This window comes from Podarcis gaigeae (genome assembly GCF_964106915.1).
Source record: "Podarcis gaigeae genome assembly, chromosome: 2".
Lineage (NCBI taxonomy): Eukaryota > Metazoa > Chordata > Lepidosauria > Squamata > Lacertidae > Podarcis > Podarcis gaigeae.
In genome coordinates, this window is record NC_139679.1 from 57,655,100 (window position 1) to 57,679,949 (window position 24,850).

The 24,850-nt window shown below is 41.6% G+C and overlaps 1 protein-coding gene across 1 annotated transcript in view; it reads left to right on the plus strand.

Moving 5' to 3' along the window:
• The window catches only part of MEIKIN (meiotic kinetochore factor), a 130,598-nt gene extending 109,257 nt beyond the window's left edge, over positions 1-21,341 (plus strand). Inside the window, exons 2-14 of the mRNA XM_083728574.1 lie at positions 2,571-2,788; positions 7,203-7,293; positions 7,716-7,794; positions 8,772-8,832; positions 10,378-10,518; positions 11,323-11,439; positions 12,065-12,101; positions 12,994-13,049; positions 13,811-13,905; positions 15,607-15,759; positions 19,100-19,225; positions 20,557-20,680; positions 21,298-21,341. Of these exons, the coding sequence (XP_083584700.1) occupies positions 2,571-2,788; positions 7,203-7,293; positions 7,716-7,794; positions 8,772-8,832; positions 10,378-10,518; positions 11,323-11,439; positions 12,065-12,101; positions 12,994-13,049; positions 13,811-13,905; positions 15,607-15,759; positions 19,100-19,225; positions 20,557-20,680; positions 21,298-21,323 (1,324 nt within the window). The 3' untranslated portion in view covers positions 21,324-21,341. The remainder of the gene's footprint in view (positions 1-2,570; positions 2,789-7,202; positions 7,294-7,715; positions 7,795-8,771; positions 8,833-10,377; positions 10,519-11,322; positions 11,440-12,064; positions 12,102-12,993; positions 13,050-13,810; positions 13,906-15,606; positions 15,760-19,099; positions 19,226-20,556; positions 20,681-21,297) is intronic.
• The last annotated feature ends 3,509 nt before the right edge of the window (positions 21,342-24,850 follow it).

Here is a 24,850-nt window from a genome sequence, read left to right on the forward strand (position 1 = left end):
TTTCCATCTATTTAGCTACAGCATCTTCCCCTGAAGGAATTCAGTTAAGAACAATTGTATATTTAGAGTCACTAGCTTGAATACTGGAAAGATGTCATTTCCTCATCAGGATTACCAAATTTGAAACACATAGAGGAATTATTGTCAACACCAGTTCACAGTGCCACCTACTGAACAACAACATTGCTGTGCATATACATATGTGTGTGTGCACGCACTCACACACACACGTACACCCCCACGTCCCCAGCTTAATTCAACATACAATTCACATTTCACATTTTAATTATTATTTAGGTTTTCTCCTCAAAACTCAGTATTTCATGCCAGTTTGGTGTTTGCAAATAGCAAACATACCGCTTTCATCAACACCTATTCACATAGTGTTTGATAGACTGTATGTACTCAAAAACACTATGCCTCTATTAATAAACTCATTACAACTTCCACGTCAATTAATCTGTTAGCAAAATCACAATAAAAAGTACAGTAAAGGTTTGCCCATGTTGTTCCAAATTGGTCAGCACTACTAATCAAGACTATGCTATTATATTACTCCCTTAATCACACTCCCTTAATCATATGAGAATTTCTGCGCAGACTAGCTTGATATTGGGGGTGTACTGCTGCCAGTCTGAGGTTCTTTTGCCAGTGCAATACCATATTTACTCGAGTCTAATGCGTCATCAAATCTAATGTGCACCTTAATTTTCAGACCCTTGAAACAAAAAAAAAGTATTTGCTGGCAAATGTAAAGGTGCCATCAAATCTAACTAATTTTCGCAGCGTAATTTAGCCAAAAAAGGTGAGCATTAGATTTGAGTAAATACGGTATTTGATATTTGGTGGGATGGGCTTGTATGTTGCCATGGGCAACTTCCAAGGACTCTGACCCTTCCTGGTTCTTTTATTTGCATGGGACTAATTGTTATTTCTTGGTCCCAACAGATGCCCTTGAGAAGAAACTACTACTAGGCAAACAGCACCCCCTTTTCCCAAAGCAAGCAAAACACACTCAGACAAAACCATACACATCAAACCACACACAGTAGGCCAAGCGCAATGCCTGTCCAATAATCTAAAACATAAAGGAAAGCACACACAACCTTACCATGCAGTGACAGTTTTCTTTTTTTTACCAGACTGTGACAGTTCTCTCTTTCTAAAAAATAGTATTAGTGTTTTTCTCTTATCCCTCCCAAATTTAAGACGGTTTGGCTGGGAGGCAAAGCTAACTCTTGGCCTCCACCTGCCCCACCCTCTTCCTTTCCTAATAAATTTGGGAATCCTCCTAGCGGTATTCTGGGAAGAAGAAAGGAAAATGGCCGAACGGTTGAAAGCTGACTTATGCCTCCTACAGGTAAAAATAGAAGGGGCTCGAGGCCTGCAGGGGACCCCAGACTTAAAGTATTTATCAACACTGGTGCAGGTATGGATCAGGTCCTGTGACCTGCGTTTTGGTTTGACTCCTTTATTTCTGCCACGCCAGAAGCCTCAGGACCTCCTGGCTCTTTGTTGCTGCCATTTGTGTTCTCTCAGAATGGGGCTGAATTTGAAACCTGAGACAGTTCTCAGTAGGGGAAGGGGAATACCCTGAGGCGAGACAGCTGCCTCCTCTCAGTTGCTCAGGCAGTATTTGTATTATTTAATCCAAATGTTTCATTTTCTTTTCGCTTGGTTGCATGATCTTTTGCCCATAGCACTGCAGGCAGTCACAGTTAAAGGCATATCCACGCTGAAACAAAAAGTGGGTTTGGAGGTAGCTTGCAGCCTGAGGAACCTTGGGAAGTGTAGTTCTGTGAGGGAAGCAGGGCTGCTTGCCTGACAGATAATAGTCAGCACCTTCAAAAAGTTATAATTCACAGAGTGGGCAGGGAACAGTAGCAACAGTTGACAGTGATTTTTAGGTATTTGTTGCAGAAAGGGTATAAGTGTGGTGCGAAGGAGGTGGTAACATTCAGCAACAAAATCCTATCATAACTAGATTTAAACCAGTTTAATAGTCATCCGATATCCCCATAGAACTTTGGGAAGCAGAAACGATAGTTTGAGGGATGGAAATGCTTGGGATCTTTAACCAATAACTCAGTCTTGTTTACTAATCTACAGCTCCCAGGATTATTTGTGGATTCATGTGAGAGAAAACTGCCAAAGGTTTATATAGTAATTTGAGTGTAGGGTGTTTGATGCTTGAAATTATATTCTAGCCAATGTTTGTTTTTTGAAGTGAGTATGTGTGTTTAATTTGGTGAGGGGATATTTGGGTTTAGAATTGAACATACTCTCTGGCACACTGAGCTCCAGTGAAAACATTTCTGTTCTGTGGGGCTGACAGCCCCTTTAACAAGTGAGTTAATATAGGATAATATGGGGGTAAATATGGATTTGTTTAATCCTTCAGGGAGTAAGCCACAGGAGCTTAAAGAAGTTTCAAGAAAGCCAGCAATCCACCAATGAGACTCTTCCCTTCCCTAAAGGTCATGGTTTTGGTTTTTCCTGGCATCTGTGCTTGGATTATATTTTACTTTTCAGAACCTCTTTTCTTAGTATTGCCTCTTACCGCTTTGTAGGCAGCATTGCTGTGAGGAAAAGCAAATAAAGAGGATGGACTGGGTGAAATTGCGTTCCTATACCCGGAAGAGGCGGGCTCAACAGAATGTCCATTGTGCATCTCCTATCCCAGCTGCGGCAGCATCTGCTGCTGTAGGTGAAAGGAATACTAAAGCCAAAGGGAGTCGGCTGCGCCTAGATCTGCTTTCTGGACCTCGGCAGGAACCTCATGTCAGAAGTAATCATTCATGCAACTACCTTGTCCTTCCCCATCACATCCCTGTTTGTCTGGATTAATTACAATATTTATTGTGTCTTTGTGTAGTGGCACAAAGGCCCTAACTACTCTACTATGCACTGTCTAAAAATGTGTAGGGGTGAGAATGTACTCTTAATGTAGTCACTTTATGTACTCTTAATGTAGTCACTCTTAATGGAAACACTTTATTGGTGAAATTGGTAGTGGGGAAGAGGGTGAGGTGTTTGTGAATGTGTTGGGGGCTTATCTCACCTGCTATGTCTTGATGAGTATTGTAGAAAGCCGCTTGGCCTGCTAAATGTATTACATGGGACACAGAGATGGGGCTCATTGCTTTCCTCAGTTTGGTTTGTATTCATAGTTTTTGTCACAGTTGCTCAGACCCTGACAACACTGAGCTCATTACTCCAGTATGTGCTCCTTCTGCAACACTGAATGTCAACAGTGAACTCGGTCCTGATGTCAGTCTTTACCATCCCAGCTAAAAATCACCAGCTGCAAATACAAATCAACTGTCCCCGAGGCACACAAGGATGAATCCTACCCTTTGAGCCACCTCACAGTGGAATCCTGTCTTAGGATGCAAGCACCATTGAACCTAGTGAAACTTACTTCTCGGTAAACAGGCATAAGATTGGGTCTTGAGCCAGTTGCTGTTTTGCTTTTTCCAAGGTTCTCACTGTTTTTGAAAGCAACACTCCTATCACCTGGTGTTTTTCCAAGCTGTTGAATCCCCACCCTCTCAGGCCACTTTCTAAATTTATGGTGCTTTCTGGGGCTCCTCTGCTCAGCGCCATTCTCTTACAGTGGGCAAAGACTCCTGTACGCAATTGTGTGTTCACATATGGTCTGCTGCTGCATGCTAGGATTTGTGGGGTGATGTAGTGTGCCCCAAACTGACATTAGAAGTCTAGTGGAGCAGCCTTATGTCTTCTCAAGAGTAGGTTTGTAGCATTCTGCTGAAACACCTGCATTGGCTGCCCATATACTCCCGGACCAGGTCCGGGGTCCCTTATACAAAGCCCTGATCAACGTGAGTCCAGGATACCATAATGCTTCTCTTAACCCTTATATACCAGCTCACTCACTGAGATAATTTGGAGAAGTACTGTTGGTTGTCCCCCATATTTCAGAAGCCTGATTGACTTCAACGAGAATTTAGGCATTTAGGATACCTGGTTCCATTCTGTGAACTCTTCCAGCCTTGATTATTTAGGCATTCTCACAGTTAATTTTCAGGCATCTCTTGAAGATCTTTTTATGCCAGAAGGCCTATGCAGCTGCTTAAACTGTTGAAGATGAGCCACCCATTTTGTGATTATTTTATATTTTTATGGTATATGTTTTATTGTACATGCATATTTTGTTGATACTTTATGTGAGGGAGTTTTCTATAAATATTATACATAGCATGCATGCATGCATGCACACCGTACATACGGACTTTATGCAAACAGAACACTGATGCCATTCAAGAGTTCATCCAAGTCTCCTCTTTTGGAATTTTTTGATGGTGTTCACAATTATTTCCCCCACACCTGCAATGGTTAGAAACAGCCATTTTTATAAATTGTGTATGGGTGCCACTGACAACACCTGTTCTCATCTGTCGCCAAAATAATTTGCCCCTCTTGAAAAGCAAAGAGCAGGTGGTAAATCTGAATATAGTTATGCACACTTAAGTCAGTGGTGGACTTTGGTCTTTCAGATTTCAGTGTCGCCTTGTGGGCAGCCAAAATTCAGCACCCCCCTTCCTCTCACCACCTGTTTGGCTCAATTCAGTACATCATAGTTGTGCTTCCCTAAATCCACCTCTGCTTAAATCCTGTTGTTCCCAGAGGGATTTGCAGATTATTCTCAAATATTTTTGAAGTAAAGTGTTGCTTCATTGTGACATATCCCTCAGTCACATGACAAAAAGATCCTTGTTAGGGGGAGGAGGATAAAGACTAAGTATAGCTGCAGTCTTACCATATGGAGTATTTACCTGTGTGAGGAATAGGTGGAAATGCAACCTGTTGATGATTATTCTACCCAGTGCTTTTTTCTTGGGGTACGCAGGGGTACGCATACCCCTAAACATTTTGTGAATCTAGGTTTAGCCTCATTGAGGGGCAGTATTTCAATATGAGTAGGAAAATGAGAGCACCCCTAAACTTTTTGTAAAGAAAAAAAGCACTGATTCTACCTAAACAGCTCTTAAAACTGCGCAGCAAAAGCCTTTGATCCAGATAGGCTTGGTTTACCAAGTGCATTAAATTGGACTGTCAGTAGGGGGAGCTTTTTGCCTTCTGATATTGTACTAAGTCTTGGGAGTATCAAGATTTGCCTTAATTTCTTTTTTAAACAAACTGATAGCAAAACCTGATGAAAATTAAAAGGTGCAAAGGAGTTGTTCTTGCAAATCTCTGGAGATTGAGAGCTTAACATGTGTCTTGATTTCACAGTTGTACTAGGACCTTCCTTTTGAGAGCAGAAATTCCATTATAGTGCAACTCTGAGGTTTTCTTTTGCTCATTCTTTGTTGACTTGCTAGAGTTGTGTTGTCCGTAGCTGATACACAAACAAAACAAATGTGGAGTAATCTACTGACCTTGAAGAGAATTTGTTCAGGGTGGGTTAACATGCTTTTTAATGCACCCAACTGTATGTGCACATGTCTTTGCTTTGTTTGCATGCCAAACTATGGTGTATCAGGGCTGTGCAGACTCCTGAAGAGGATCTCACAGCTGCTTTACTTCCCCCAAGTCATTTTACTCCTGTACTGCGATGAGTTTGGGTTGGCTTAGCTTGTTGTACAAACCTAGGTTCGTAGTTAAGCTCTTTCCTTGTTTACCATGAGCTGCAACCAAGAACAAACCATGTAGTTATTGTGACATATGAACTAGTCCTGCATATATTCCCATACATACCTAGGCAGCCGCACCAATTGCAGAGTGAGGAATGGCAGGCCAGCCTAGGCAAACTGTTTAATGGAGCATTCCAATACAGTGGTGCCCCGCAAGACGAATGCCTCGCAAGACGAAAAACCCGCAAGACGAAAGGGTTTTTCGGTTTTTGCGTCGCTTCGCTAGACGATTTTCCCTATGGGCTTGCTTCGCAAGAAAAAAGCCCATAGGGAAATCTCCGGGGACCTCTTTTAAATGCTGGCGGTGGGGAGCAAAGCCTTTCCCCCCCCTCCGGCCTTCAGAAGAGGTCCAGGAAGGCCGGCAGGGGCCGAAAGGCTTTGCTCCCCACCGCCAGCATTTTAAAAGCGGTCCAGGATATCAGGGAAGCGCTTCCCGCTATCCCGGACGGCTTTTGAAGGCAGACGGGGGGGAGCAAAGACTTTCGCCCCCCCGCCGGCCTTCAGAAGAGGTCGGGGGACAGACTGTCCCCGGACCTGGTCTGAAGGCGGTTTCCATAGGAACACATTGATTGATTTTCAATGCATTCCTATGGGAAACCGTGCTTCGCAAGACGAAAAACTCGCAAGACGAAAAGACTTGCGGAACGAATTAATTTCATCTTGCAAGGCACCACTGTAAATGATCCCGCAGTGAGGTTTAACAGAAAGGTAAGTAGGCCATTCACCCAGTGTTTAGAAATCTGCTGGGTGAAGTGTTTGCTGCCCTCCATTAAATGCAATTACAGCAGGGAAGGGTGTTTCACCAAGCAGTTTAGCAAGCTGCACTTTGAAGGCCCTCTCCATTAAACCTCTCTTCAGCCATGTTTGGTAATCTGATGGGTAGATGGGAGCTTGCATCCAACACACCATATCCTTCAACCCTTGCCCCCGAGGTTTGAAAGCCCCATGGGTCACTTGAAGTCCCAACAATCAGGGCTTCAAAGGGAAACATTGCCTAGTGTCACTATGATGTCAGGTGGGCAGCATGGAGGTCGGGGACAGACTATGGGGTTTATGGGTGAAGTTTAAAGAATGGGGAGTTAGCCCAGGGGGTTGGTGAGCAGGGGCAGAACCCCTTGTGTGTGTAAGTGTGTGTGTATGCGTCTATGGAAATGTAAGTTGAGTGGCTAATATACACTCAAAGAAATTGTGCACATAATCCATGAAGAAGAAACTGTGTACATTCCCTGTTCAATATAAATAATCTCAAACAGTCGTGGAGGAATGTGCATATCTCGGTTTGAATTTTGCACATACTCGGGGCACCAGAAATAATTACATTGAAACCCTTCACTCAGCACCTGTATACAAGTTGGGTGAATGCCAAACAACTGTGTCGTCTTAACACAAAGAGATGATTCTTACTCTCTCTCTTTACAACAGAGCAAATCCTTTGGGTAAATGTAGGACTTTAGGTTAATATCAATTTATACAGTTTATACAATATTTGTTCTGTTGGATCATAATTCTGTGTTTGGCTAAACATTCACTTTTTTCTCCCTGTAGGACAAATTGGAAATGCCTTTAAAAAAGCATTGCCCAAAATTCAAGAAGCCTCTGGGGTGACCCAGATGGACTGTCTTTCAGTGGAACAAAGGTATAGATTCCAGTTATTCTATTATTGGATCTGGGGGAAGGTCTTGAGCACTTGAGGCCCCATAGATGTTGTTGGACTACAAATCCCATCAACTCTGACAATTGGCTATGCTGATGGCTTGGAGTCCAACAACTTTTGGAAAGCACCAAGTTCCACACCACCAGTCTAGAAACTATCAATATGATGATGCAATTCAGCTTTAATTGTATTTATAGGTGTTATGGCCAGGACAGGAAGGACTTGCCTTGTTTTGAACAACATCCCCAGAGCAATAATAATGCCAATTTCTGTTGTCAGTGTGTTGGTTTAAGTTCAAATTAAAAGAAATCATTCTTCTCAGAAATTCCAGATATCAGAGTTGGTTTGAAATTGCCTATGAAAAATACAGACCCATATTTGTGCTGTATCCCCCCCCCCAATAGCACTGAATTAAATGAAAATGAAAACAGAAGCATGGAGGTGAATAAAAGTATCAATAAAATGGGCACTGCTATATTAAAGGTATGTATTTAATTGTTAAACCTCTTAAATCCCAACAAATCTATGTACTACTAGTAGGGTAAAAACGAAAGACTGCTGCACCTTCAGAGTTCAGCCAATCAAAATACATATACAGTATTTTGTATGCAGCCAGTGGTGTGTCATGGAGCTGGTTCGCACATCACACTAAGCCAAAATCACAATTAAGCCATGCTAGCTCCTAGGCAGCATGGTAAGTGGTCAAGGATGATGGGAGTTATAATTCAAAATTTATGGAAAGCACCAGGTTGTTTCTGTATGTATTCTGTGGTTCTGACTTTAAAGTGGGGGCAAATCCATCTCTCTGAGGTACGTGGAAATATCAGGGTTTGCAGTAGTCGCCAGCATAATTAGTGTACCAGCCTCTCTGATTGCTGGGAGAATTTTAGTGTGGAGGATTATTAGAAGTCATACTGTTTCAAGTGGTTGGTGTGGAACAGATGAATTGTCATAAAGACCTATGAATATTGTCCAGGTAAGTTCACATTGACTTGGATAGTAGCTGGAAATGTGCATCAATCACAATGAAATTTATACAAGTTGACAATACCACTATAGAGATTCAGTGTCCAGGAAATAACCACCATATGGGTTCAGCTTTAAATTATTCTCCCTGTCATGTTAGTCTCCACACAGAACCTCTGATCTTAACAGAGACTGTGCTTGGAAGAAATTCTGGGGCTTTGTGGTGAATGAGAAATTCTCCCATTCTGCTTGATGACCTTCTGCAGATGAACAATTTACATAATTTAAAATTGCTTCCATGTGGCCATTGATAATACATTTCAAATCCAAGAGTTGCTTTGATCAATGTTAAGGAATATTTTGTTAATGACAAAACTGTGCAGAACTGTTTCTTTCTGAGAAATTATTTTCATGAATTTTGTATGGTCATAAGGGAAATCACAGTTTTATCTACGTCATACCTTGTCATCTGCATCTTTCACTGTTGTTCTTAGGATTCTTTGCATTTAAGCTCTGCAAGTAAAGAGAGTGCGAGATATAGTGAAACTACATCAGGTGAGTATGCTTAAGCATACAGGATCAGGAACTGTATTCTTTTAAATATTATTCCAAGTTCCCTAATGTGACTAGTCCTCATGTTAATATTTTAGTTCCCCCAACCCAATTTTAATTCCCCCAACCCAACTCTGTGGCCAGTGCTGAAGCTTTCCTCAGGAGCAATTCATATTACTAGTGTTTCTTGTTCAGCCTTCTACATAAGAAGAAGAAGGGCAGGGAAAAAAAATGAATTATTGGGTGAACAGGAGTGAATAACCTTTGGCCCTTCAGATGTTGCTGAATTACAACTCCCATAATCCCTGAGCACTTGGACTGCTGGAAATTGTAGTTCAGCAACCTCTGGAGGGCCACAGGTTCTTCACCTCTGATCTAGAAATACCAGTGGGTGTTCTAGATAGCTTTGCTGAATGCTTGGGCTTCAAGTTGGTGCTAGCAGCATTGGTTTAGGTCATGTACTTGGTTATGTATTATAACTAGAGATTTGCAGACCTTTAAAAAAAACACAGAAAAACGTTTTTCCAGTTTTTTCCTATTTCCGAAAAATTGGAGGAAAGGTTCTCTTCCCCCCACTGTTTTTTCTTGGGGGGGGGAGGAATTCCAGGCCTTCACATCACTAATTATAACAGACTTCTAAAAATTCAAGTAGATTTTGAGCACCAGTCTGTAGACCTGGATATAACTTTTAATGCCTTGCGGATCTGTATAGCCCAAATATGTGGATAATAACTTCATATTCATTCCCATCAACAATCCTTTTAATTGACTGCTCACAGTGGCTGATGGCACCTAAGTCCTAGTCTTATTTCCACCCTAATCATATTGTGCACTTTGGGTCATTCGGTCCACTGCCCATCTGATGAAGAAAAGGGATCACCAGTTACTTTGTTGAAATCCTCAATATTCTTATGAAAAATTGTTAATATATTATAAACCTGTTCTGTTCAGTTTAATTAACCATTTTAAACCATGGCCCTACATAGAAGTGGTGCTGTTTATCATTTCCAGGATACCTACAGTATTTCTTTTATATAGAATAAATATATTACTGCTTATGATGGAAGCTGAACATTGCATGTATACTGAAACAAGTGCAGAGGTTTGAGTATTAGACTAGGAGACTATGGTTCAAATGCGCTTTCAGCCATGAAACTCACTGGGTTACTTTGGCCCAGTTGCCATCTTTCAATCAAACCTCCCTCACAGGGTTATTGTGAGGGTAAAAGAGGGATGGAAAGAACCATGTGGATGTATGTCACCTGGAGCTCCTTGGAGGAAATTTAGGACATGTAACATAATAATAAATGAAAACTAATCCAATTGAACCTATTACTGTTGCTGTTCTCCATCCTTCTCTCATGTGGCCTGCCTTCTGTTCACAGGACTATATTGTATAACCTATTGCAACATACAGTCTTTTTATTTCAAACTGAAACCCAGATCTTAACATTTGTATGCATTTATAGGTGCCCAGCATATCAGGGTACCTGAATGAGCACTTTAAGACTGAGCTGTGTCCTGATCTCATTTTCCCTTTATTTCCAGGAATGACTTTACCCACAGGTGTTTCACATTTTCTGCTGCAGTGTTTGGATGAAGAGTCTTCACTGTGCTCTAATACAGAATCTAGTGATGGAGCAAGTACTTATTCATCACCTGAGATATTCAGAGATGAAAACACATTAGGTATGCATGCTTATGCTCTACATGTGAGAGTGACCGTTTGAGAAAAGCATGTGTGCTCTCATCTATATTTTTTAGTTGCAAATGTATGGCAGAAATTGGGAACCTGTGGCCCTCCAGATGTTGCTTTCTTTTCAGCCCCAGCAAGCATGGCCAATAGTCAGGGATCATAGTATCTTAGAATTTGTAGAGTTTGAAGGGATCACGAGGGTCATCTAGTTCAACTCCCTGTAATGCAGGAATATTTTGCCCAACATGGGGCTCAAACCCATGACCCTGAGATCAGGGTCTAGTAGACTCATGGTCTACAGACTCAACTGTCCCAGAGAGGAAAAAAAAAAGGAGAGCAGTTGACTCCACATCCCTGCTGTAAGGCCTGACTACATTGCATTTTTATTTGCTTAATCAAGCCCATCACATAGTCAAGTGAGGAAAGCTTTGCTAATTGATTGTTGCCAAATGCCTCTTAATTTGGTCAGAGAATGACCATTTAATCCAAGGCTAGAGTTCAGAGTGTCCTTGGCAATTCTTAACCTATACTACATTTTTTTGATTGGCTTAACCACAGCACTGGGCAATCAACCATGCATCGATTGCTGAACAAGTGCTTCAAATTACATTCTCAATTATTGTTTGTAGGGAGGGGATCTAACGTCTTTACACTTTATGCCATAATATGCCAACTGAAATCTGTGGAGGTCCTTCAAGAGTGATCAGCTTACAAATGCAATGTTAGCAAACTTAGCATTGTAGAACTTCAAGCATTTCAAAAGTACAGTAGCAACCATATTGTGTTATGTGTTTTAGAAAAAAGCACCGGTCCAGAAGAATGCATTGGGCACAGGAATTCAACCCTCTTGGATACCAGCAAAGCCATCAGCATAGACAAGATGCCACATGTGCCAAATCTTTCACAGATATTGGGTAACCTTGAACATGTTACATACGTGTTTGGTTGCCAGCTTGAGTTTAAACCTTTCTTTGATGCAGAGGGCAGCAAATGTGGGTGACGGGAACTTGAGTTGGTGCTTCCACACTCCAAGTAGCAGAGTTGGATGTCTGGAAATAAAGCAGCTTGATGGTGAGACCATGGGATGACTAAAATGGTTTGAAGAGGAAAGATTAAGCATCCTAGACACAATTGGTCAAGCTGCAGGGTGGGGCAAATTCATATATCCTTTTCTTCAGTCCGTCTCCTGTGTCAAACCAGCATCTATTCAGGGCTGCCCCAGCGACTTACTATAACAACTTCATGGTTAGCTCCAGCACCTATTTTTCTTGGGGAAGAAGCACTCGGAACAAATGTCAATTCGTTTTTCTGTGAATTGACGTTTGTTCCAGTTCAGGGCTAAACAGCTGATTTTCCCGGGGAAAGCAAGGGGCAAGCGAAAATCCTCTTGGACCCATGCCTTGAAAGCACAGGACAAGCAGAAAAGCTAAGACCTGTGCTTTCTGGGCATGGGGCAAGCAGAGGTGTGGATGAGCCCTAAGTTGTGCTGTATTGCTTTAGCTTACCTTGATCACACTCTTCACATTTGATCTCTTACAGAAACCACTTTAGGGGAAAAAAACCAGAGCATTACAAGGTAATACCTAAGCAAAATATTGTTACATGTCTCTGAGCGGTGTGAGATTCCAGGGGTTCCAGGTGCTTGCCCAGGGATTGTGTTCCTAACGAAATGAGCCACAGCGGAGACTGTGATGTCTTTAGGGTATACGGTTTATTTACACATACTGTATATACAACCTGAGTATACGATGGAGGGGTTCAAAGCATTAACACTCCAAAAGGTTCTTGCCCTTCCCATGGCCATAGTCTTGGATGCCTGCAGAAATCAGCCATCACCCTCTGTTCAGCTTGCTATGTTTAATAGACTGCCACTTTTCTCTCGGGCTTGCTGACACAGCCAACAACTATTTTTTCTCCAACCGACGTCATCCCCAACTGCAATCCTAAAAGCAACTGCTCTCCTTCCAGTTCTAAAACTCTACTTCAGAGGCTTTTGTCTTTCTAGCCAATTATGAGTTGAGAGAGGGGGTCGAGTATCTGACACCCAGGAATTATAAGCAGGGTCCAGGAATTAGAAAGGGAATTCAGGCACCCCACAAACGCATAACAATATTTTTTTGTGACTGCTCTCTTTTTTAAAGACAGTATATATGCAACTGCTTGGAGTAATGACTCTGATTGTGGCAGCTACATAAAGCACTGCCTTCGCCATGGCCATTAAGAAGCAACAGCTGTAGCCAGGGAAGTCCCCTCTCTCAAAGAGAACACATTGGGGGAGCATCCCATTATGGCAGAATTGAAGATATTAATTGGTCTGTTGACTCATTAGCCAGTGTATTTTCACTAGATTTGAAGTGATATTAGCCAGTTAGGAAAGAAATCACTTGGATCTTAATGGAAATTTTGTGAGCAGCTAAGCATATAACTACTTTCTTACTTTCGTCTCTTTTTTTTTTTTACTGTGGCAGGCTATCAAAGCAGAAATCACGTTCTGAATTGACAGATGTTTCAGCTGTAGTTGCAGGTAAATAATGTTGTTTAAAACAAACAAGTTGCAAGTTATGTGACGCGACTAGCAGATTTGTTTTTGCTGTGTGCTTTTAAAATAACAAGTTCAGGCCATAGGGCCTGTGTATAATGATGACCCTAAAAGGTTGTCCCTCTTTGCCTGGCTTGGTGGCCCTCCTGGCATTGAAATTCCTTTAACTCAAACAGCTGCAGAGCCAAAGAAGAAGTGAACATGGAAGCCAGCACTAAAGCAGAATGAGGGAAGTAAACATGCCATTGCCTCTTCCTCCTCAGTCAGGCAATTAGAACGCTGCAAGGCATGGCAGGAACACTGACTGCAAACAGGGAAAATGCTGGCGGTTTTAGAAAACAAAACTGCAAAATACAGTGGCTCTTCCTGGCTGCAGACTGCACCCCAGTCCTTCCTGGTTACCATGGCAACTGTGTTTGTGGACTCTTGAAAAGTGATTCATCCAGAGTAGCTCACCCCCACCCCATTTTCATACTTGCAGACTCACATACCATTTAAAAATCTCATTCCACTAAAAAAAAGGGAAAGAAAGAGAAAATTGAGTGAAAAGGACAAGCCACATAGTGTTAAGGGGTGGTTAAAAGCTCAGAAATTGAGGCCGAATGAATGGCTCTGCAGATCAGCCAGTAAATGACTGCAGATCAGCCCATGACCCCCCAAACTGCAGCACAGAATTGAGACAGAGAAGTAGCTGGGCCAATTTGCACAGTCAAATTGAAGAATTATTTTTCTTCCTGTTTTCTCAGGGAAACAAGTGTGCAAAATTTTGCCTGCAAAGGAAAAGACACCTGAATTGCAATCTTTTGGAGCCTCCTTATTGCCTCAAAAACAAACAAAAAAGGTGATGAGTTTAATGTTTATAGGTTGCCATGTGTGAATTGGGATAGTGGTGTGGTGGACAACTAACTGTAGTGACACAACCATGGAAAGATAGCTTGGTAGAGTATGAGACACTTAATCTCAGAGCCGTAGGCCATGTTGGGGAGAAGATACCTGCATTGTAGGGGGTTGGACTACATGACCCACATGGTCCCATCCAGCTCTACAATTCTATCATTTTATCCATCCTACCTATAGATGAATCTGGACAGGAGTGTGATAATAATCTCCAGTTGACTGTAGTCCTTTCATTCATTTTTTTAAAAATCCAGTAAGGGGTCATCATGGGTTTACTGGGGATGGGGCTGTAGTCCTGGCACACTGCCTGGCCCCATCTTTAGATGAGCATTCTGTTACCCTGGATCAGTCACCCTGACCAAGGGGCAAGAGCTCAAGCAGTAATCACATGGCGGCACCTTAGTGCCAGTGATGAGTGAAGAGGGCTACACTTGATGTTACAACTTCAGAATAGGTCATGCTATGGTGGCGCAGTGGGATTGTTAACCCTTCCCCTGCTTGCTGACTCTGCTCTCACAATTCTTCCCTGGTCCTCCCCATGCACTTGATGGGGCAGCTTTCTGTGTTCCATTGTAAATTGAATTATTTGGGTGGGTAATGATTAAGCACCTCTTGTTTTCTTTCTTTTGAAGTTGGATTTCAAGTTGACCTTGTGGAAATCATGGAACATCCAATTATAAAATAGCAGAATTAAGGTTGTCCCTTCAACCTGTCTTAAATAGCCACCCAAATAAAAATGTTCTGGTAACTTAGGCTCTAAATTTGGTAAACCTTTGGAGAAGGAAGCTGCTATACCTGAGGCATCTGCAAAAGAAACTGACTGGGCCCTAGTGGTACAAATTCAGTTTTTTCATATATTATAGAAAGGTGCTCCTGGCTTATCTTTCAACTAAGCTTTTTACATAATATGAAACCACTTCCCATCTAGAATCACTAGTCAATGGCTATTACTTGTTCTTCTAAGTGGGCGTGGCTATCTTTTCTTCTGTGTAACTCCTTAAATAGTTGACAGTGTGAGTTCAGTGAAAAGGCCAAAGTAGAGGGGAAACCACTCCCTTGCAGAATTTTCCTTTTACAAATATGTTTGTGTGTGTGCGGTCTTGATCAAAATAAAGGGTGGCTTCTGTTCATGATGAAAAGAAAGCTATTAGTTAAAAGAAAAAACTGTGCAAAGACAAGCTTCATAGCAGATCTCTAGATTGCTCCTCACATTGCCCTTTTTGCCTCACACTGAGATTTTGGAATTGGGAATTGTTAGCGTTCTGTGCTGAGATCATTTGGAACAAATGTCATGTTTTTAGTGAACATAAAATGGGTCAAGCACTCTATTGGCTGGCCGTCTTCCAGGGACTGTTATGTGATCCTAGTCCTAATGAAGTATAGTGCAGCGACTAAAACCTTGATTTAAATCTCATCTCTCCTCTGCCATGAGATTACTAGTTGGCCTTCAGCAAGCTGCTATCTCTTTCTCCCTCCCCTGCAACATGAGGATAATAAGTGAGATTTTCATCATGCTATTGTTCATAAGAATTACTGAGATGTATACAAAGCACTTCAATTGCTCAAAATGCTATCTAAAACACTTTTAAGTAAGTCCCTTACAAGTGTTGATGATACTACTATACAATTCTTCATGTTTCTGTAGATTAAAGATCAGCAACCCAGGAAAATGAAGTGCACAAAAAGAGTACTGTTTTCCTCATCCTCATCCTCATCCTCTCCTTATGTATTGGGTCCAGCCAAATTTTGCGGAATCGCAGCTGAAACCTTCGGCTCTGCACAGCCAGGTACTGGCATGGTAAGTTGTTTTCAACTGCTAAGCTTTAAGGGAATGGGGAGTGCTGCACTTGGGGGTTAGAGAGCTGTTGCAAGGCTAAGAGATGCAGAAACTATACTGAATGGTGCTATGGGAAATTACAACGCAAAAGCTGCCAGGTGGAGAAATCGAAATTGGAAACAGAACTGTTAGAACCTAAGACTAAGGTACTTTCAAGAATGTATAACTTGCTGTTAAAATGGAACACACAAGATGAAATGGTTAAATAGGCTATGATAAAGCGGGCACAGGATATTGGGTATAATATCATGTTTGAGGACTGGGAAAGGTTGTGGACCACTGGGTTGAACCACTGCATGTAATGCTTTGAAGGAAAATGTAATGAAAATGATATATAGATGGTACATGACCCCAGTTAAACTTGCCAAAATATACCATTTGTCTGATAACAAATGCTGGAAATGTAAAGGAAATGAAGGAACTTTCTTTCACCTCTGGTGGACGTGCCCCAGAGTGAAGGCTTTCTGGGAAATGATATATAATGAGCTGAAAAAGGTATTTAAGTATACCTTCCCTAAGAAACCAGAGGCCTTCCTCTTGGGTATTGTCGGCCAGAGGGTGATAAAGAAGGACAGAACTTTTTTCCTGTATGCAACAACGGCAGCAAGGATACTCATCGCTAAGCATTGGAAAACTCAAGATCTACCCACACTGGAAGAATGGCAGATGCAACTGATAGACTATATGGAACTGGCTGAGATGACCGGCAGAATCCGAGACCTGGGAGAGGAGAAGGTTGAAGAAGACTGGAAGAAATTTAAGATTTATTTACAAAAATATTGTAATTTGGTTGAATGTTAAGAAGGATGCTAGATCATAAATAATTGAGCACCACTAAATTAGATGGAATTAGGATGATAAGTGAGATTGAGGAAAATATAAATCTTTTGGAGAATTATTATATTATATTTAAAAGAGCGGGACATAAGAACGCAAACAAGATGATAAATTGCTGGTAAAAATCTACAATGATGTAAGTGGGAGCGGGAGACATGAGGGAGTCCAAAGAAGCTATGAAACTATGTTATGATACATGTTATATTGTTTATTATTTTTGCATTTGTATTTAAAAATTTTAATAAATATTTTTTAAAAAAAAATACAACGCAAAAGCTGGCAAAAGATAAAAGTGGCACTAGTTAAACTAGGTGTTGGGAGACCTGGGGTCTTTGGGATGTTGTTGGACCCCATCTTCCATCGTCTCTATTGGACACACTGGCTGGGGCTGATGGGAGGTTGGGTCATGTTAAACAATATGGATGAGCCTTTTGTGGTCTATGGGCTGAATTGGACCCATAAACCCTCTTCAAAATTGGGAGTCTCTCTTCCCTTTGGCATGGTTCCACTGATAGGTGTACTTAGTGTTCAGGAAACAGGAAGTAGTGCTTCAGTTGGCTTTTCCATACTTATCTTTTGTCCCCTGCTTTCTAGGCGCAGGTCTGGGCTTTAAAGCTCAGTGTCTGAGCACTCCCCCCCCCCCCCACGCTTTCCCCAGGAAAACTCTCTCTTTAATGCAGAATCAAAACAAATGGCAATTCGGGTTTGGGGCAAATTGCCATTCGCTCTCATTCAGTGATAAAGAGTGGGGCTTTGCAGGAAAAGAACTGGCGCAAAAATAAAAGTGCTTGGATGGGGGGCATTAAAGCACAGACCTATGCCTAGAAACACAGCACAAAAGGAAGTCTGGATGAGCCCTGAGTCTTCTCAGACATGTTCACTTGACATTTTGCTTTCAGAATGAATTCAGAGTATCCTGCGATACAACCAAAGCATTCTGTTTACAGGAAAATCTGGTTATCTGTTTCAAATGGAATTCTCTCTTGTAAAGGAATTCAATCTGGAAACTGGATGGGGCTGCAGGTAGATGTTTTATATGAAGGAAATTAAATATTTTAAAATTAACAGCAGAACAGATTGCTCTTGCTATTTGCTTCTGATAAACTTTATGTCTGTATCGGAGAGCAGTTCCAGAGCAGTGAACATAGGAAAGAATAAAGTACTATTAACAAGTGCAGCACTTCTACAGACAGACGAATCATAGAATCATAGAGTTGGAAGAGACCACAACAGCCATCGAGTCCAACCCCCTGCCAAGCAGGAAACACCATCAGAGCACTCCTGACATATGGTTGTCAAGCCTCTGCTTAAAGACCTCCAAAGAAGGAAACTCCACCACACTCCTTGGCAGCAAATTCCACTGTCGAACAGCTCTTACTGTCAGGAAGTTTTCCCTAATATTTAGGATTTAGAGTTTAGCAAAATAAGCTCAAAACAAATGTAACCATTTGCATTTATTTCCATGTGAATGATACAATGCAATGAAATGTGTTTATATTTAAAACATCAGGGTCTTGGTGTTGTTGTTTGTATCAGTTTCAGACGGCCATTTTCAAACCAGTTTTGTGGGCCAAAAGCTATCTCTCATTTATCTGCATAATTTCCTGGCTTTTGAAATGTTTCTCCATACTGTATGTGCTAGTAGCTGTTTTGAAATCTGGGGGCCACTTTAGGCAATACCTTTCCTGTGTAGAAAATAATCATCATGCAGGAAGAAAAGTACTTGCATTCATATAAAAATTGCACATATATAACCGTTGCGGCTTCCAAATATGTGGCAAAATAGATGTCGGTACTGGTGGCCAGAGTGTAGGGAAAAAGCTCTACATCTCCACTTACCTCTTGTTCAAATAACTAACTAATTTCTTTTCTTGCTTTTTACTATTTCATTATTATTATTATTATTATTATTAATTATTAAACATGCATCTCTTAAGATACACAAAAGGCTTAAAAGAGATAGGGATTGGCTTCGTGGTAGTGTGTGGATTTCACTCTCGGTCTACTCTGTTCAATGTGCCACACTAGCTTTTTTTAAAAGGACAGAAAAGAAGCACAAACAAACTGTAAGATTGCCTTCATTTGCCTTATCAGTAGTTTAGGTCATCCTGAAGACAGGTAAGTATATATTCAGAGATTCTCAAGTATTACACTAAATGTTCTGCTCAATTCAGAAAAGCAGTATGCATGTGTCCTTTTGTCTTCCTTCTGACAAACAACTGCAGTTACTCCTATAGTAGTGTGCTGGGAGAAAGAAGCTGAGTGACCTGTGACAGTCTGACAGTCACATACTGAAAAAGAGAAGGCTAATTGTCATTCTTCCTCATGACTCAGACAGGCTGTATATGCAAAGTATAGGATGCCAGGAGGGGGCTCATTTGAAAGCTTGCTTAACCTTTTAGTTGAAGGATCTTAGATCCGTATTAATGAGAGTGCTGTACATTTTTGTTTTGTTTTGATATAGTTGGACTCTTCATCAGTGCATAAAGTCTCACTCGGTGAAGCTTCCTTGCCAAGCACAAGTCGTTCAAATGTAAATTCAAAAGAAGTCATTCCTGCTTCCCTGTCTCCAGAAAGTGTTATTCATCAGGTTATATCTCTATTATATTTTTCCCTTTGCGGCAGTGCTAACCAAACATACTTAGGTGTGTGGGTGTGTGTGGGTGTGTGGGTGTGTGTGTGTGTACATACTTTTAAATAGACAGGGCAGGAGAACATGTCAAATGATTCCAAAACTCAAAATTTCTCACTTATCTATGGTAAGTGAGGACAGGATATTTAAATAGAAGTTATGTTGTGAGGCCTGTCCCAAACCTGTTTGATTATACAAGCAGCTGCCACAAAGAAAGTCCAATGTGGAGCTGCATTAAAAAAAAAAAAAAGCACAAGCAAGAATACGCAGTACTTGGCCACATCTTAATTATTTTAAACTTTTAAGACGATGCACTTTTGCTGAAAAAATAGCAGAACCAGGGTTTTTTTCCACCCAGAGCCTGTAGGGGGTGAAAAGAGTATGTTTGTAGTGAACATATTTAGGGCACCTTCCTGTTGGCGGAATGTCCTACATAACATGGCTTTTTCTAGATATTAAAATTACTACCATAGTTTAGTGTTATCGTTAATGAGCAGCACCAAGCCTTGAGCTTGTGAACTCCCTTCTCCTTTGGTGCAGCCTAAAGGGGACTGGACGTGGGGACGTGGGTGGCGCTGTGGTCTAAACCCCTGAATCTAGGGCTTGCCAATCGGAAGGTCGGCGGTTTGAATCCCCTCAACAGGGTGAGCTGAGCTCCCGTTGTTCGGTCCCAGCTCCTGCCAACCTAGCAGTTCGAAAGCACGTCAAAGTGCAAGTAGATAAATAGGTTCTCCTCCGGTGGGAAGGTAAACGGCATTTCCGTGTGATGCTCTGGTTTTGCCAGAAGTGGCTTAGTCATGCTGGCCACATGACCTGGAAAAACTGTCTGCGGACAAACATCAGCTCCCTTGGCTAGTAAAGCAAGATGAGCGCTGCAACCCCAGAGTCATCTGCAAGTGGACTTAACTGTCAGGGGTTCTTTACCTTTACCTTTAAAGGGGACTGGAAGTTTTTGCTTTTAAACCAACCATAATTCCTCATTATGTTCAAACTCAAGAGTATGTTCGAGAGAAATGATGCTTTGTCAGGATCAAATATGATTTACAATCCTGACTTTCTGTCTAACTGTTTTTGAACTCTTGATTTTCCTGAGTTAAGATGCAAACCAAGGAACTCTGCTTTGCTTAAGTGGAAGCAAATGCTTCCAGGTTCTTCCTCGTGGCCCCTCTGGAGGAGAAAAGGGGAGAGGGAGCATGTGAGCCCAAAGCTATTGGTTCATAATTCAGTGCTGCATCAAAGCCCAGTCTATGCCTCGTAGGATGGCCTAAGTTTTGTTCCATTTCTTTCAGTGTCTACGTAACCCTCCAGAAATCTGCTGTATCATTAAAGCTTCACCAGGATCTAGACCACTGAAAGTTCTCCAACGCCCACTGATAGGAAAAAGAGTGTTTCCCCCACCAGGAGCAACTGAAGGTAAAGCAGGACAAGGGGATACAGAATATGTATTTATTGTGAGAACCCCTTACACAAGGAAGAGATTTGGGGTGGTTGTTGTTTGTTGTTGTAAACTGTTGAAGCTCCTGTTTTTGACTGAAGGAATCCTTACTTGTAAGTATAGACTGTGCCACAAAACTTCCCTTCTGTTTGAATCTACAAACAAATTGCTGGGGATATGAAGGACATTGGGCTTGGACTTGGGTTCAAAGCCCAGCTCAGCCCAGAACCTGCCAGGTCACTGGGCAAATCATGATTTCTCAAACATTGTGAGAGATGTAGCTGAATGGTAGAGCATCTGTTTTGTATGCAAAAGGTTCCAGGGTTCAACCCCTGGCTTGCCCAGGTAGAGCTGGAAATGTCTCTAGTCTGAAACTCTAGAGAACCACTGCCAGTGTAAATGAGATGCTTTCATGCAGAAAGAAGATCCCAGGTTCTGTCTGGCACCTCCAGGCCAGGTTGTAGATATGATGGTGGGTCTCCTGGGTGGCAGAATCAGGGAGATTGGATAGCTCTGTAAGTCAATTAAAGTGATATGTTTTCTTCAAAAAGTGAAATTGAAGTTTATTCCCAATGCAAATTGATTTCTTTTTCAGATATTATTACCAGTTCAAAATACTAGATCTACAGGAACAATAGGTAAGCACTGCTGCATGTAATGTGGGGTAGGGGAGAGAAAGAGAGGGGAGCACTTTCTAGAAACCTCAGCAGCAGCCTTCTTAACCCGGTGTCCTCCAGATGTTGTTGGACTCCCTCCCAGTTCCCATCATCCCAGGTAGCATAGACAGTGGTCAGGGATGATGGACTCTTCCAATGACATCTGGAGGAAACCAGGTTGGGAAAGAAGCCTGCCCTGCAGCTGCATTGTATGGACAGTGGGTTCAGTAAAAAAAAGAAAAGAAATGGACTGAATGAATGGGACTGATGTTCTTTATATTATCCTTATGCCCCAGTGATTTCAGTAGCTATTTTCTTTCTAACCATTTTGTTTGTCAGTGGTACATAATCTTCTAAACTGCAGCTTTATTGTCACAGAGTATTTAAAACACCTGAAAATATAGTTTGGGGGCCTTTATTGTTCCCTTGAGGGAAAGTATTTTGTTTCTTTATGGACTGTTCTCTAAGGGTACAACATTTCCTTTACTTGTTAAAAGAGAAAAAAACGGGATATTGAGAACATGGAATGGTAGGAAGAAGCTGAGCTGCACGTTTGGACTTCGTTAAGTTTGAAAGTTAATGACACCTTCAAAAAAAGATTCTGAAAATACTTACAGTTCTGGAAATCTATATTCTGGTAGGTAAAAATAAGATCAGGAATTATAAAAGTTAGTACAAGTGTCATTCTTTTACCTCATGCTTTGTATATACCACTATCCTGTATTGCAAAGCACTTCTTTATTGTAAAATGTGTGCGGAATATACTTCTGGTAGCTCTCAGCCTGATTTCCAAAACTTAACTTTAAGTGCTTCCGTTTAAGCCAGTTTAGGATAACAGCATCTACTTGTAAATCTTAATATTTCCCATCAACTGTTCTTGTGAAACTGACTTGTGTGTGAATATGGATATGGATTTTAAACATTAAGCTAAGATGTGTATAAAAACGAGATGCATTTTGTTAGAGTCAAGCTACTTGCATCTGAATTCAGAATGAAGTTCTAACCTTTAACATTTGGCATAAGAAATGCTCCATTCCTACCTACTCATTTTGTGCAAGTAGACTGTGGTCTGCTCACTTAGGACAAAAAGTGCACCCTATGAAGTTTTGTCAGTAGCGTGATATTGACTGTACATTTCTATGTGTAACTGCTTAACCTATTTTTTTAAAAAAACGTAGAGTGGTGGGCAGAAAGCTGCCCAAGTTCTGTACTGAATACAAAATCTGCACCACTGTATAAGCATACATAAAAAGGAAGTTCAAAGGAAACATTTTGAGTCTTCATTTGTTTAAAGTGGAAAACCATTTCCACCTGCGTGCACCCTCCCTACCATGAGTCACAGAGAATAGGAGGAAGACTGGATTGTCTAACGCTAATTACTAACTTTCGCTTATAATATAAAGGGAAAGAGTAGTCAGGAGACCCAAATGATGCAAACTGCCTGAATTTCAGTCTTGATTCCAGCCTGAACTGCTGGTATCTGCCTCTGCTTCCTGTCACTTATTTTCAGCTGCCATTCTGGAAGCCTAAGCTAGCTCCTGTAGCTGTGTTTTTACAATGCATCTTGACGCATAAATATTAGCAGATCTTATGTTGTCTCCATGCTGCAAAACTTTTTACCTGTTCATTTCTTTACATCTAGTTGCAGTTAAAGACAGAAGAGTAAGTGGAGCCATTGGGTTGTATCCAAGAAAGTTGTCTTGCCTGCACAACAGGGCTTCCACTTCCTCTCTTCTCCACCGCCCCCACCTCCCTGTTTGCTCTGGAGGATTGGGAAAAACCCCAGAACCAACTGGGAGAGGGGTGTGCAGGGAGAGCAGGTGCTGTTGCATAAGTGGGTGGAAACCACTTTTTAGGTCCTCCCAGAAGGGCACTGAGGCTGGGAATCTTTTTAGAATCATAGAATCATAGAGTTGGAAGAGACCACAAGGGCCATCGAGTCCAACCCCCTGCCAAGCAGGAAACACCATCGGAGCACTCCTGACATATGGTTGTCAAGCCTCTGCTTAAAGACCTCCAAAGAAGGAGACTCCACCACACTCCTTGGCAGCAAATTCCACTGTCGAACAGCTCTTACTGTCAGGAAGTTCTTCCTAATGTTTAGGTGGAATCTTCTTTCTTGTAGTTTGGATCCATTGCTCCGTGTCCGCTTCTCTGGAGCAGCAGAAAACAACCTTTCTCCCTCCTCTATGTGACATCCTTTTATATATTTGAACATGGCTATCATATCACCCCTTAACCTCCTCTTCTCCAGGCTAAACATGCCCAGCTCCCTTAGCTGTTCCTCATAAGGCATCATTTCCAGGCCTTTTCCGATAGCTCAAGCTAGCAGCATTCTCTCTTTCATCCAACATTCTACTCTTCAAGATGGGGATAATACAGAGCTGATGTAAGGTTTACAGTGTTTGAATTTGCCATTGTTCAGCTCTTCTCATCCTTGGAATATGAGGTCTCCTCAGTGGAGGAACAGGGACATCAGAATTCCCCAGCAGATCTCTACACCACCAGTGATCCTGAAGAGATTTTTGTATCCCTATTCCAGGTCACCATACCAGCTGACTGGGTTCCAGGCCATCTCTTCGTGTCCCACCCCTTGTCTCCCAACACCACAGGAGCCAAGATGGGGAGCCTAGCAGAAGCTTCAGAGCTACCACCAAAGTGCTCAGCTACCTGCACAGGAGGCTACTTGGGAGAAGGGGGAAGTATATGGAAGCACCTACGAAGATCAGCACAGGATGGAACCTCTGTCTCTTAGGGCTCATCCACACTTCCACTAGTCTTGTGCCTAGAAAGCACCTTGATTCCTGTCAAACCTGCTGATCACATAAGGTTCTGTAGACATCCTTACGAATGTAAGGAGAAAGAGTTCAGCTAGCTTTAATTTGAAGACCTAAGATACATGCAAAAATAAATAAATTCAGACTGACAGTGAACGTTGATGTTTCAAGCGGGTGCAAAATGTAAATAAAATCTGGAGAACGATTTTTCTAGAATGGTGTATGGGTTATAGTGAAATAGTTGTCTATAGGTAACTGTTCAATCTCACAGTTTCTGTCTTCAGAATATCATAGCTTGTCACACTTGTTATTGATAGTGTACTAGAACTTGGATTTGGAGACAGCAGCATTAACCAAATTAGTCTGAAAGAATAATTTATTGCATTTACTCCATGTCCTCGTGAAGCCAAAGCTGACCTAGAAGTTATCTGTGCATTTGAAGAAAATATCCACAATGCTACATGCTCCTGTGCAAATAACGCCGGTGGCAAAGGTGTTTTAAGATTGTTTCAAAAGGTGCATTTGATGAAAATGCCAGATTTGATTAATATTTTACCATGAAGATGTGATCATGCTAATTTAGACCAAAGTACTTTTATGGACTTCAATCAGCCTTACGTGTGTCACGTGGACTGTTAAGAGTGTCTCCTTGATTATATCTGTATGCATGGGGCTTCCACGTTAAATATGCGGCTGCTGGCCTGCAGTGTGTGCT